The 14,530-nt window shown below is 41.4% G+C and overlaps 1 protein-coding gene across 2 annotated transcripts in view; it reads left to right on the top strand.

The window, feature by feature from the left end:
• The window catches only part of INPP5A (inositol polyphosphate-5-phosphatase A), a 337,691-nt gene that overhangs the window by 194,381 nt on the left and 128,780 nt on the right, over positions 1-14,530 (top strand). For both annotated transcript variants that reach the window (XM_018553704.1, XM_018553705.1), the window contains exons 5-6: positions 1,290-1,353; positions 6,290-6,393. In XM_018553704.1, the coding sequence (XP_018409206.1) occupies positions 1,290-1,353; positions 6,290-6,393 (168 nt within the window). The remainder of the gene's footprint in view (positions 1-1,289; positions 1,354-6,289; positions 6,394-14,530) is intronic.

The following is a 14,530-nucleotide window of genomic DNA, read 5'->3' as shown; positions in this document are numbered from 1 at the left end:
ATTGTATAAGAATGTTTTTTAATGTAAAAGAGTAAAAAAAAAGCCACTTGTACTGTTTGTCTTTTATAATCAGTCTTTTAACTTAAAAAGTGTAAATGGTAGTGCTACATACCATAAAGAATAATACAAGCAGAGACAGAGACATATACAAGGGAGCTGCATATAAGATGAAACCAGAGGATTAATAGTAAAGCAGAATGCCTAGGTCACAATGAAATGTTCCCATCAATTAAGTGTGTGACAGTATCTTCTCTTGGATTAACTCGTATGTCAAGTAGATGGGCAGGACCTTGTGTAGATACTTTTGAGAAATCAGCAAATGTTTAATCTGTTGATGTGCAGCTTGTCATACATTATGCAGGAAGCACTCAGCCAAAACTGTCCTGCCAGCTGGGCATCTGTCACTCTTGTGGTAAAAAGATACAATGCAGCAATTCAGCTGTTGTAAAGTGTTATGGGAATTTTTCTTGGCGCTGTAAACGTGAGCCTCTTCCTTTAAATGTTCACGGTTGGCAGTGTTCCTGTTGTTTATGGTGTCTGAATCAATAAAAATGAAACCCATGAACTTTTTTTTTAATCGCATTAGTGTGTATACCATTATTAGAGCCTAAACCTGAACATTGAAAGTAGGTCAGCTATGCCAAACATGTGCCACCAATATGTGCTAACCATACAGCTAATGTGTACGCATTAATTGCAGGGAGCTGGTCATATAGGTGTCCTTGCAGGGTGGTAAGTGAATACTTCTGGCAGTTGGAAGCACTCATTACTTCACACTGGTAACATTGAAGAAAGGGAAAAAATATCAGAAATTGGAGAAAATATTGTGGCAATAGTCGCAAAAAGATGGTCGGTGGACAAATCCACCAATACAGGACTAAATATGGAGGATGCAGTACGTGCTGGGTTGCTTTGTGAATAATGAAAGCCATCCCGCCCAGGCACCTTCTGTCCTTAATTTTGCCCTCTCTCACCCAAATCTTAGAGATCTGTTGCATACATCCTGCTGGCCCCATGGATTCAGTGTACAAGCAGGCTACATACAGAGGGAAAAAAACACTTCTGCTTGAGGGTCTTTGAGCGTTAGCCATTAGGACTCTAACCAGGAATTTTGGTAGCTGTAAAGTTGCATCAGTTGGAAAAGTGTTGCATCCTTTTGTATATGTTAAAAAAAGGTCATAAATCATTTGGAGCCACATTATTTTTATGTTGCCTTGGATCTGAGATCAGATTGTTTAAGTTGTCACGTATTTTATTTTTTCTTAAATATTTCATGTTTTTTTTTCCAGGCACTGGGAAGCTTTTACTTTCTTCATGAGTCATTAAAGAACGTATATCAGTACGACTTTAAAGGTAAGAATCTTGATTCTTGTTTTCCTACTGTTAATTGATAGCTCCAGTGAATCAAGTTCCTTCTTAGCAACAGCTTAAAATTTCTGCTGATATTTTGTAACCAAAAAAAAAAAAATCAACCAGTTCATAAGTGTTTTACGCTCTGGCGTGCTTTCTGGCTTTGTCAGAGGTGTCTTGAAATTTTCACAGTGCCATGCATTTTCATGGTGCAGGCAAGTTGGCCAGCAGCGACCATGGAAATGCAGGACACTAATGCATCCATGACCACCCCCAAGCAGACAGAAGTCCGCCAAGACCTGATTCACCTCCCACACTCTGCCATGCTACCACAGCCACATTGTGCTAAATATTATAAGATGGGATTCTGATGTGAAAGGGGAGGACTCTGATGGGAAGAGGAGGCTTTGGATGTGAAGGGAAGAACTCCATGACATATTTTTGGTTGGGTTTGCAGACGCCTATCTAGGATAATTAACTAGTCTACATTTTGCGGGGAACCACATGCAGTGACTGAAAAAGGTTAGTTTGTGTTCTAGATCACAGAATGATCTTGAGTGCAAATATTAATGCTTCTTAAAAGTTTTAAGAGCTGTAGTGGTAGGCCAGTAAGGCTTTGGAACATAGCGATAGTCCAGCAGGAAGGAGTAAACACTTCCATAAGCACAATTTCACACCAATGCCAGAAACCCATATTCAAGCCACGCAAGTTTCCCTCTCAAGCATCTTATGAAGGCAACACTGCTTCAGTCAGGGAGACCAAACTATCTGTACAAAACACAAACCAACAAGGCCCCTTCCCTAGTGCAGATAAAACTTTTATTGACACCGAGTGCAAAAACAATCATGTAATACTCACAAGCAACATAAGTGTTCAGAAATGGGGGTATCCTGGAGGCTCCACTAGATTTTCGAATGTATTCGCAGGCATTTTAGTCCTGGTACCAGTTTAAACACTTTGAAGGGGATTTATCAAATCTGGAGCAGACAAAATCTGGAGCAGCTGTGCATGGCAATCAACTTCTCTCTTTCATTTTCAAATCTTAACTGAACAGATGGAAGAGAGAAGCTGATTGGTTGCCATAGGCAACTACTCCAATGTATTACTGAGAGGTGCATCGTAAAATGTTTGGTGAGGCTTCATAAAGAGCTTGAACCTAGAACATATCTGTGTATGATATTTTAAAAGACCATCGGCAGAAATTGTAATCTGTGACAAGTGCACTTTATAGACTGAACTAAAGGCAAAGAGCCACAAGTAAATTGTTGTATCTTGCAATTGTTTCATTTTTTTTGCAAATCTTATGATTTTGTCAGTATTGTGATGTTTGTCAGCATTGTCAGGGTAACTGATGGTATTTTAGAAAGTAATTATTAGACACACTGGGGGGAATTTATCAAAACTGGAGCAGATGCCTATGGCAACCAATCAGCTTCTCTCGTCAGTTAAGCTTTGAAAATGAAAGGTGGATGCTGATTTATTGCCATGCACAGCTGCTTCAGATTTTGTCTGCGCCAGTTTTGATAAATTCCCCTAATTTTGAACAAAAGGGTAACTACAAATTTAGAATTTAAAATCCAAATTAAAGTCTCACACTTTCTTTTTTATCCTTTATAGACCTGTACTTCTACATATTATTATTTGTGGCTCAGTGTAGCTTGGTAAAAACCTTGAAATACCTAAATACTTTTTTTCACTCTGTCCCCTACAACTCCAGTGATCTATGCGAGCATAGCTGAGAAACACCCACACTCTTAATCACAAGTGTCCTCACACTTGTATTGCAAAAGAAGCGATTCGGTGTGTCAGATCAGGTCTGTTACTGAGTGCTAATTACCAAAAGCACTGGGTCTAAAGGCGCCCATACACTTTACAACCCTCGCAAGACTTTTGTCTTGCGAGGGTTGTAAAGTACTTAAAAAACGTACAATCTGCCCATCTTGGACAGGCAGATCGTACTTGCAATCATCGCAAGCCCGCCCCCCTGAGGGGCGGGCTTGCGATGACTGCAATGAGGGGCGGGCTTGCGATGACTGCAAACGGGCAATTGTCGAACAAGCAGGCAACTTACTAAGACGTGCGACCGTACAGTAGAAACAGTCGCACGCCTTCCATGCACTGCACGATTCTCGTACGATCGCGGGATTTCCCACGATTCTCGTACGAGAATCGTGCAGTGTATGGGCACCTTAACTATGGTGCATGTTGTACTGCAGTCCAATATTTAGACAACTGCTGTAACCGAAAAGTTATAGCGATAAACCTGAAAATAGAGCTTGTTAGTGCAATGTCTATCTGACTGCTAATCATCTTCTGTACCTTTTAGTTGAACTTGAGGTGTTGGTATCCAAAAGATGGCTCTCCTGCACTTAAGTTGTTAGGTTTTCACCAGCTTAAAGAGCAGCATATAGAACAGCTTCAAACACATTACTTAATTCCTGGCAGGTTACATCTATGCATGTTTAAAGGTAATATGTAGACTGTCAATGCTGACCGCCATCTGAAAATGCTGTTGTCAGGCCATCTCTGATTTGGTTCTCTACTGAAGTCTTGGCGTTTTATCTACATAATTGTTCCAACCAATTACTCGTCACTGGATTAGTAAGTCAGCCTGGCAACTAGCATTTTCAAAAGGAAAGGCCCGCACCAGTCCCCTTACTGTCTCTCTCACCGAGTCCCAGGTCACACTTGCTGTGGAGGTGAACATGCAGCAAAGCACCCCAAACACGACACATGATCACTAAAGGTGCACCGAAACGAAAATTTCAAAACCCAAACGAAACCGAAATGAATAAAAATGTTAGGCCGAAACAAAAAATGTTTTTTATTCTAACTTTTTGGGAAAAAAATTTGAACATCTTATTTTAAATTTTTTTAGAAACTTTTGAATGTTGTACATATTTTATTAATTTTTTTTTTAAATATTTTAATTTTTTACTTCATTTTTAGGGGCTTCGGGGTAATATTGGGGTTCTAAATAGACCTTTTGATATTTCCCTTTTAAAATAGAAAAAGAGATTGAGGACACTGTGTCATTCATAACTTGGAGATTGTATGTTTGCTATAACCACAATCATGAATGAACAGGCGGTGATGTAGAGCACTTCCCATTCATTCATAATTGAGGATATAGTAAGCATACTATGTCCTCAATTAACTACAAACACTCAGCGATCACTGAGTGTTTGTACCCGCTCTCCTTCCTGACAGTTGTCATAGGAAGCTGGGCGGTGCGGGAGGAGAGCTCAGCCTCGTGACAGCGCTAGCTGTCTCCGCCCACACCTCTCTCCTGATCTGTGACAGGAGGCTGAGCGATGCGGGGAGGAGACACCGGCCGCTCACAGCGCTCTCCTCTCGCAGCGCTCGGCCGTCTGTGACAGTTTCTCTCCTCTCGGCTGGGACACAGAGCGGCGCCCAGGGGGAGGAGAGAAAGCAGGGATGCGCCACTATATCGGCCAGAAAAAGGCACTTTAGGCATTTTGCCAAAAGTGTCATTTTCGGCCGATATATCGGTGCATCCCTAGTGGTCACACAGGCCGCACTTGTGAACAGGGGCTAAAGTTTTATTTTCCTTCCTGATCCATGTAAGGGCATCTTCTGTTTCAGTTTGGTTTTTCTGCAGTCCCTGGGCAGAAAGAGGCTGACCATTTTTTATATAGAAAGATGGGATTGAGACATATTACACTCCTCATCGGTAATTCCCTGGAATAATGTCACTTACTTATAAAGCTCACACTGACATTTGTTCAAGATTACATAAAAAAAGAAAATTGGTTGTTTTCCAAATTAGTCGCCTACAATATTTATGGCTGGCTCATTTCTTTAACATGTCCCATTGTAAATGATCTGGCCAGACCACATTAATCGGCCCTTTACATCACATTAATTTGAAATGTCATGAAATGGCAATAACTGTGAAATGAACTAATTGGCTCCATTTATACGGTTTCATTAATGTATTTTTTTTCTTAGCCATGGAAAGCCAAATTACCTCTGTTCTTATAATTGAGGGTACAGGGTCTCACCACTCTTAAGATATTTGAGTGGCATTTCTGAGACATTGCAATCGTATGTTTTACTGACATCAATCACTTCTTTTTTCCCCCCCCCCTACCTGTACGAGAAGCCTCAGTCATCTGTAATGTTGAGTAAAAAAACATTTGTTAACAGTATTAAAAGGCCGTTAACATTTTATTGTATTTCTGGGTAAAAACTTTGATTTATTTTTACTCCAGCTGTCAGACTTTTACTGAAGAGCACCTGATCACATTGTCCCCCCTCTGACCTTTAAAGCCTAACTCCAGCCAAAACTTTTAAATTTGTTTTGGTTGGAGGCTTTATAAGGTTTTTATTGCCGTCTTTGTTTCTCTTGGGGATTAATACACTACTTCTGTCAGGACAGGAAGTGAAAGGGAAATCTCCCAACTTTCGGTAGAAAAGTTATTTATACACACACTGAGTGGCCAGATTATTATGACCACCTGACGTTTGTAGGCAAATTAGCTATAATTAGCTATGATTTCGCTCTGCAGTTGCTAGAGGGCCAGACCATTATAAATAGGGAAGCAGGTTGTCTGTTTACCACGACAGTAGAAGTGATATTTTTTTCTGAAGATATGGGTAAACAACGCGATAGGAATGCACCGATACCGGTATTTTGGTACCGGGTACCGATAAATTTTTTCGGTACTCGCCGTTGCCAACTGTGATATGCCATTGGCAGTTCACTAACTTTATATGACTTTAAGTGTGTTATTTCACAGAGCAGCTTGAAACCTCTTTTAAAGAAAATCTCTTGTAATAACTTTGCAGCACTGCTGTGATTCCGGCTGTGGAGATTTCACCACACCACAGCTTGTACTAGTTCTGAAAAATGTGTCTTGCAACTCTTGAAAAGTCAAAAGTGCATATAATTGTGTGTTTTTTGTTCCCTTTTAGCAAAAAAGTACAGAAAAGTTACAGGGAAAGAGATCTACTCAGACACATTAGAAAGCACCCCAATGCTGGAGAAAGAGAAATTTCCGCAAGAGTTCTTCCCGGAGGTATGAATATATTATGTGATACAATACCAGCTGTTATTTGCACCATTACATTGCTCTAAACTAGTTATTTAATAATAAAGTGCAATTCGCAGCAGCAAGTGAAATAAGTTAGCAAATGCTAAGGGAAATCACACCGGCAAAAGTATGTGTTTATAGATATTTTGCTTTTCAGTTTTGACCGTAACAGAACAATAAAGTTACACTTCAGGTAACCATGAACCTTTCTACTGGTAAATTGATTGAGCCATTAAATTTCCCCCATGGCATATATTATGTGGTGGTATATTGATCTTCTGAACTCCTGGAAATGGACCGTAAAAAAAAGTAGAATGGAGTGTTCTATTGTTGAAAGACCACTTCCTCCCAGAGCCCTTTGCAGTCTGACCAGGACTCATTAAAGTTTTCAAAGGATTGTTGCACAGTACAAAATCATGGAAATACAAGCTGCAGTCCCATCAAGCACTATTAAAAAAATGTTGCTTAAAGGAGAACTATGGGGTTAAGGCTTTTCCCCATAGTTCTCAGGGTAACGGGAGGACACAAACTAGCGTCCTCCCGTCACCCTAAGCTCAGTATACCGCGAGCTGCAGCTCGCGGTATACTGAGACGCCCAACAATTCAATGCCGGGATCCGCCCAGCTGCGTGATTAACAGCTGGCTCTGCCTATCTAGAGGCAGAGCCAGCTATACCTCCGATCCAGTCAGCGCTGGCGGATCGGAGGGGGGAATCCAGCCCTTCCCCTGTCACGGCAGAGAGCTGTGACAGGATCGAGAGGTGAGCGAACGCCGGTATGTGTTCACTCACCTCCCGATCTACTGAGCCGACCTGTGACAGTCTCATTGTCACAGGTCGGCTAGAACTATGAGGTGAGTAAAAAGCATTTACCTCATAGTTCTCCTTTTAATCTGTATGCAAGAAATTCTATTAAAGCAACTCCTCAGAAACCCATGGTCATGTAGGGTAAGGTTACAATTAGTCCCTATTTCCCAGGAACAGTCCCCATTTTGAGAAGTCGGTCCCCGGGGAAACAAACATCCCCAGTGGCAGTGAACTGCAGTAACATACAGCCAGTTTTGTGCATGCTGTGATGGCTGCGTAACTTCTGACCCCTGAACCCTACATCACTTTCTACCGACCCCTGAACCCTGCATTGCTACTGAGGTCTGAACTCTGTTACTTGCTATTGTCTAGAGCTGCAGCTAACGATTATTTTTAAAATCTATTAGTTAGCCGATTATTAAGTTCGATTAATCGGATAAAAAATCAAATACATTTTTAAAAATGGCTCCAGTAATGGACTACTAGTTTGTATTGAGAGTGTAGTCCATCACAGGAGCAAGCTTGGAGCGGTGGAAGTAAAAAAGAAAACAAAAGTGTGGTGTGTAATATAGTGAAATGAAAAGTATAAAATTATACAGCAATGCATGCAGAATGACACCGGCTATAGAGGACTACAAATCCCAGCAACAGTACATTATACAGCACAATGCAGAATACCACCAGCTATAGAGGAATACAACAAATCCCAGCAATAGTACATTATAGATGGTGGTATTTGGCATTGCACCACTGTATAATGTATTATTCCTGGGATTTGTAGTCCTCTATAGTTGGTGGTATTTTGCATTGCGCAGTATAATGCATTATTGCTGGGATTTGTAGTCCTCTATACAGCGCAATGCGGAATACCACCAGCTATAGAGTACAACAAATCCCAGCAATAGTACACTATACATACAGTGTATAATGTATTGCTGGGATTTGTATTCCTATGTATAATATACAGCACAATGAACCATCAGCTATAGAGGAATACAAATCCCAGCAATACATTATAGAGCACCATGTGTGGGAAAGTGCAGGCGTACCTCTGAGCAGTCTTCCAGCAACTTGCTTCTGAGATCGGACCTGTCCATCGGCGGCTGATACCCTGTTGCCCTTGCAGGGTCGTTTGGAGCTGTGTGAGTCTTCACAAACACATAGGCTAAGAAAGGCAATCCGCTCCCCTCCCACTTCTCTTAGCTACTAAATGGGCAGCTGCTGGAGACTTTGCTGTCCCTTGAGATCACGTACTGGACAGGAAGTTTGGGGAAGTTGCCCTTAGAGAGTTGGAAATATGGTGACTAAGTGCTTGGGAAAAAAATGTAAGACACTTTGCATGGTAATGTATATTTGACCTGGATTCATTATTGAACAAAAAGATTGAGAGTTTAATATTGCTTTAAATTTTAATATGTAGAAGTGTATTCTCTGCCGTTTGCACAGTTGCATTGTGTTTACCGGATTTAATTGTCAGGAAACTGCTTTACCTGGATTAGTGAATTATTTCATATTACATGGCAGGTACACTTTAATACTCTCTGCCCTCCATAACTTTTTTGCCAGCCCATATAATAATTAATGGACTGCCTTAGCACAGTGCGCCTTAAATGCACTGCAAAAGTGTTAATGGTCATTTAAAGCACTGTGATTTAGTTCATATTCAGATACATGCAGCTGATTGCTATAACTTTTTTTTTTTTTTTTTTAGTGAAGATGTTCTCTGTATATCTTTTGCTCAAAGTATTACTGTGCAATATTATCAGCATTAGGTCTTAAGTCAAGTATAATGTCTGGGGCAGTAAAGATTATCCTCCTTTTTGTCTTTTGCCTTTTTCATAGAGTTAATTTCCAGCTCAGTGTGGTGTCACTATCTGGTCTTCTCTTGATTTACTGCTGCTGTTTATTGAGACAAACAGAATTCATAATTGAAAGTTAATGGCTGCCATTGTGCCTTTTGTGAGGACATTCACACTCTCTGCATATATGATAATGGCCCCTCTCAGTTAACGAGCAACTACTGAACAGCCCCCAATTGTCTTATCTCCGCTGTCATAAACAGTGAGTTGTGACAGATTTCAAATATATGCAAAACATATCTTTTACTCGCCTTCCGAGCGATATCTCTCTTCCCTTTTTATGGCTGCCGTGTAGGGATTATCTTCAAGTAATTACTTTGATTGAGATATAATGTTATTCAAAATAATTACAAGCCACAGCATGGAAAATGAACAAAACTCTCTCTGTAAATTTATGAGGCCGCTTGGCAAGACATGAGCCAGGGAATAGGCCTTTGGGATCAGCACTTGAGATAATGTTCGCTCATTTTAAAAAAGCAGATTTGTGTAGTCTATCAGGGTTGAGTCATATCAAAATATATGTTTTCCTTAGCCATAGTGAGAAATCAGTTGTTATCATAGATCACGGATGCTGCTCCAAGCTCTTATGAAAGATGAATTAATTTCACTAATGCTTTAATGCAAACCTTTCATGGAGAAGGCTATGTGGCGATAACCTTACCGCAGCCTCTCCTTTCTTTGCCGTGATTTATGTCGTCTTTTAGCAGATGAAACTGCCTCTGTTCACAATCCGTCTGCTGCCTACAGGCATCATATTATTAAAGCCCAGCGAGACTCCACATTGTAAGGCGGTAGAGATATAAAAATATCCTTACCTTGAGTAGTGCATTTTGGGTATTGGGAGCATGTTTAATCCATATCCCTAGTCCCTAGTGCTATACTTGGCTGCCTTTCATGGCCAGTGTAGGAGATGAACAAACAAGTTGCACCTTATTGATCCAGATGTGAGTTAGGCAGCCGATTCTGCATTGGCTTGGACGTGTTGATTGGGTCAAAATGTTTATTCACCATCAATTTACCCGCTACAGCAAGAAAGTGAAATAGGTCATCAGTAGACAAGTACTGAGGGCTACAGATGTCAGTTTAAAGTGTAGTCCTGCTTTTGCAGTCAAATTTGAGAAAGCCCCACTATATGTCTTTGCTCTTATTCACACAGCAGATCTAAAAATATTTAATTTTTAACATTTTTTTTAACCTTTTTAGATGTTTCTATGGTAAAGGTGAAGCTACTCTAAGCAGTTTGAGAGTAAAACTATAGTGTCAGACTTGGCTTCCTCTCATGCTCATTGCCTGTAGTAACCAATCTGCTTATCTCCTCAGTTTGTTCCGTTAAGCTTTTAAAATAAAGAGAGAAGCTGATTGGTTGGCATGCAGATGAAAGCTGCCTTAATACACACAAATGCGTTTTAATATATATTTTGAACTAAGTATAGTTTCTTAAAGGTGTGTGTGTGTGTGTGTGTGTGTTAAAAATACACACACACACACACACACACACACACACACCCCCACACACACACACACACTTTTTTGTAAAAATACACACACACACACACACACACACACACACACACACACACACACACACACAACTGTGCTGTGTGTGAGGGGACAGGGGTCACATAGAAATGAGCTGTGTGTGTGAGGGAAAGGAGTCGCATAGGACTGTGCTATGTGTGAGGGGACAGGGTCACATAGGACTGTGCTGCATGTTAGGAGAAGGGGTCACATAGGACAGTGCTGTGTGTGAGGGGATGGAGTTCCATAAGACTCTGCTGTGTGTGAGGGGACGGGGGTCACATGCGACTGTGCTGTGGGGATGGGGTCACATGGGACTGTGCTGCGTGTAAGAGGACTAGGTCACATAGGCCTGTGCTGAGTGTGAGAGGACTAGGCCACATGGGACTGTGCTGCCTATGAGAGGACGGGGTCACAATGGACTGTGCCGTGTGTGAGGGGACGAGGATCGCATAGGACTGTGCCACATGTGAGGGGATGGGGTCACATAGGACTGTGCTGCGTGTGAGGGGGTGGGGGGTCCTGTGAATTTCCCATGAAGTGGCCATATTGGAAATTGTGTCTGTGCTAACAGACTGTTGACGAGAAACATAAATGGGAAGGTCAACATGCAAGGTATAAACCCCCTTCTGACTGTGAACATCTCTGAACTTTTTCTCCTATTTGACATTCTTACGAAGGAAACACACACACACTATATAAACCGATGACACGTTATTGTAACGCCTAACAATTTGGCTGAAGAACAAGTATCAGAAGTGACCACAAATCACTTTTAAATAATCTAAATTGCTTTCAAGAGTCAACAAGGGCTCTGTCACTGGATGTGCCTGAGTGGCAGAACTTGGCTCTGTGGTAAGTGCCCATAAAGTTGAGGGATGGGTACCACACTGACAAGGGAGCTGCAGGCAGGTTTTCGTCGATCTTCTTTTTTTTTAATTATTTTACTGTATTTGATGTATACACTAAATGCATGTGACAGATTCACTTTCAGTTTATGCACAAGAACATGTTCAATACAAATGAGCGTTTCCAGTTTCTGAAAGCTGATTCTACCCATCACTGAAATGATCATTATATTAAACACTCGCGTTGTTAAAGGTATGGGCTGGATGTTGGTCATCATTTTGCTTGCATGCATGTGTTGATTATCATTATGGAAGTACAATTTTCTTATTAAAAGGAAATTGTGTATCTTACTACATGCTCAGTGTGTCAAAAAAATGTCAGTAGGCCAAGTACAGAAGTTGATCTGAGGTGCAGCTGGTATGGGGGACCTTGGGGTCACAAGCCTAAGTGAATAGAAATCTGTAGCATCAGTGTATACAGATTTTAGTTCCACAGTCCTTTTAACACAAAACACTTTGCTGAGGTCTGGTCCCAGCTGTGGCTGCAGCTGAAACATGCATGAAACTTTTTTTTTTTTAAGCTTTATTACCCAGCAAACACCTAGGTTATATTTTACATTTGCGACATAACTGCTCTACCTTAAGTGATTCCATTCCCTTTAGGTGTGAAGACTTTGTACCCATTAGAGACGCTGTAAAGTGTTTCATTGGACTCCTGAAGTATAAAAAAGAGTTAATTTTTAGGTTCAGTTTTTGAAATAGTTTAGGCTGCATATACATTCACCGTCCACTTTATTAGGTACACTTGTTCAATTGCTTGCTAACACAAATTGCTAATCAGCCAATCACATGGCAGCAACTCAATACATTTAGGGTTAGATCACACCATATGCAGTGCGTTCCGGTCCGATTCTGGCCGGAACGCACTTCATCGCATTCCAGCCGGCTCACTTTTTTTGTGGGGCAGGAAGGGGCCCTGGTGGGCCATTAATGTGAATGGCACCGTAGCCACGCCCTCAGGCCGCGATGCGATCGGCCACACAAAATCGAAAGGCACATTGTGCCTGTGCTCCGGTGCGATCAAAATGCTGCAAGCACTATGACGTGGTGAAGACGACTTGCTGAAGTTAAAACCGCACTAGCAAGGTGTACCTTATAAAGTGGCCAGTGAGTGTACACCATTGTCATGCATGTTTGAATGATCAGTGCATGTGATATAAATGTTGTACCTTAAAGCTGAACTCCGGAGAATAAAAAGGGGTTACTTGATTGGTTGTGTTGATTGGTTTTCTCCACCATCTCATGTAGATAGCCCACCACACATCTGACTGGTATACCCCTTATATGGGTGATGAAGTAACCTTGTGGATAAATCCAAGAAGAAAGTATGTCACCAGCACACAAATTGATTTTCATCCAATCACATTTTTATAGATGTAAATTCTTAATGTGAGAAAAAGCAACATTTTAAGACCACGCACATTATGCCTGATAAAGAGACAAACACACAGATTATGCCTAATAAAGGGACTCTGCGTGGTCCTGAAATGTTGCTTTTTCTGACATCAACAATTGATGTCCATAATGTGATTGGATGAAGATCCACTGGTGTGCTGAGACATACTTTCTTCTCCTCCACTGTTGGACGCTCCTGGTTTGTGGACGGGCCCCTCCCCGTCGTCCTGTACAATGCATTGCTGGTCCTGCATTGTACGAGATTACATTTAGAGAGCTGTGACCAGGGGGCCCAGTAACAATGAATAAGGTAAATATATCACCTTATTCATCATCCCCCAAGCAAACCGAGCAGATAACCCATGCAGTAGGAACCCGCTGCAAGGGTTTTTTTTTTTTTTTTTTTTCCGGACTTCAGATTTAACACTCAAGCCATATGCAATACTGCCATTAAATTTGAATAGTACCCCAATGCACATATAGGCATTTGCATTATAACTCACCACAACACCCAAATGTGCATACTGTGGACATTCGCATTGTGGTACGCTGTGCTACCAAAAAGAGTGCAGGTGAGTTTTTGTGTGTGCTAAGGACCAATGCCAGCCTATATAATAATTAATGGACTGCCTTAGCACAGTGCGCCTTAAATGCACTGCAAAAGTGTTAATGGTCATTTAAAGCACTGTGATTTAGTTCATATTCAGATACATGCAGCTGATTGCTATACCTTATACAACCTTGGACATCACATGACAGCCTGACCTGAAAGGAAACCTAAGTTGTAAGAAATATGTTGCCATTGATCTCCTCCTGTCAATACTAGCTGCCTGGCCATCTCTAACTTCAGTATTTTTCAGAGTCGCTGACCTGGAACTAAAGTGCAGATTAGATAGTCAGCATGACGTTCGTATTCTTGATCTGCATACTTGTTCCAGGCCTGTGCCCAAGAGAGTTCAGTCACCACTTGGTAGTGCGCTTCTGTATTTTTTGTCTTTTCTATCAGTAAAACGTTGGACACCCCGGTCCGCATTTTAGGAGCCGCACACCAAGTACTGTAAGCGATATTTCTTTGCCCTCACCCCAGGGGCAGTGCTGCATTAGAGGACATTCCTCCCAATTTTTTCGTTTCCCAAGAGAGTAATGTAGCCACTGCTTTAACATGACAGTCAGTGAGCATTTCCAGATGGAGAGGTCAGCAGTGGCAGCCGTTTTACCCTCAAGTACAGGTTTCTTGAAAGCCCAACTCAAGTCAAAGTATTTTTTCCCACCCACCTCTAACCCATCCTATTAGGATTTTGTTTCCCATTACCTTGTGAAGGCAGATATACTCCCTTAAGTTCCCCCTCTTGGTTCCTCACCTCTGGCATTTCCAGGGAAAGGGACTGCAAATTCATAGGTGCAGTGGCACCAGTCCCCTTCATTGACTTCAGTCCTCTTCTGGATCCTGAGAAGACCCTGGCCAATGGACATCCGATAAGGAAGTGTCCAAATCATGCAGCACTGATGTGTACACTCAAGCAGGAAGTGAACAGTAGAGAAGACTCTGGACTAGATAGATTCTGGGTAATCAGGACTATACATTGTAACCATTTGCTGCAATACAGAGAAGCAACAAAAATAAATATATATACGCA

Source organism: Nanorana parkeri, unplaced genomic scaffold (assembly GCF_000935625.1).
Source record: "Nanorana parkeri isolate BGI_ZX_2015 unplaced genomic scaffold, ASM93562v1 scaffold127, whole genome shotgun sequence".
Classification (NCBI taxonomy): Eukaryota; Metazoa; Chordata; class Amphibia; order Anura; family Dicroglossidae; genus Nanorana; species Nanorana parkeri.
Note: the sequence above shows the minus strand (reverse complement) of the source record. Positions and strands in the feature narration are given on the sequence as shown.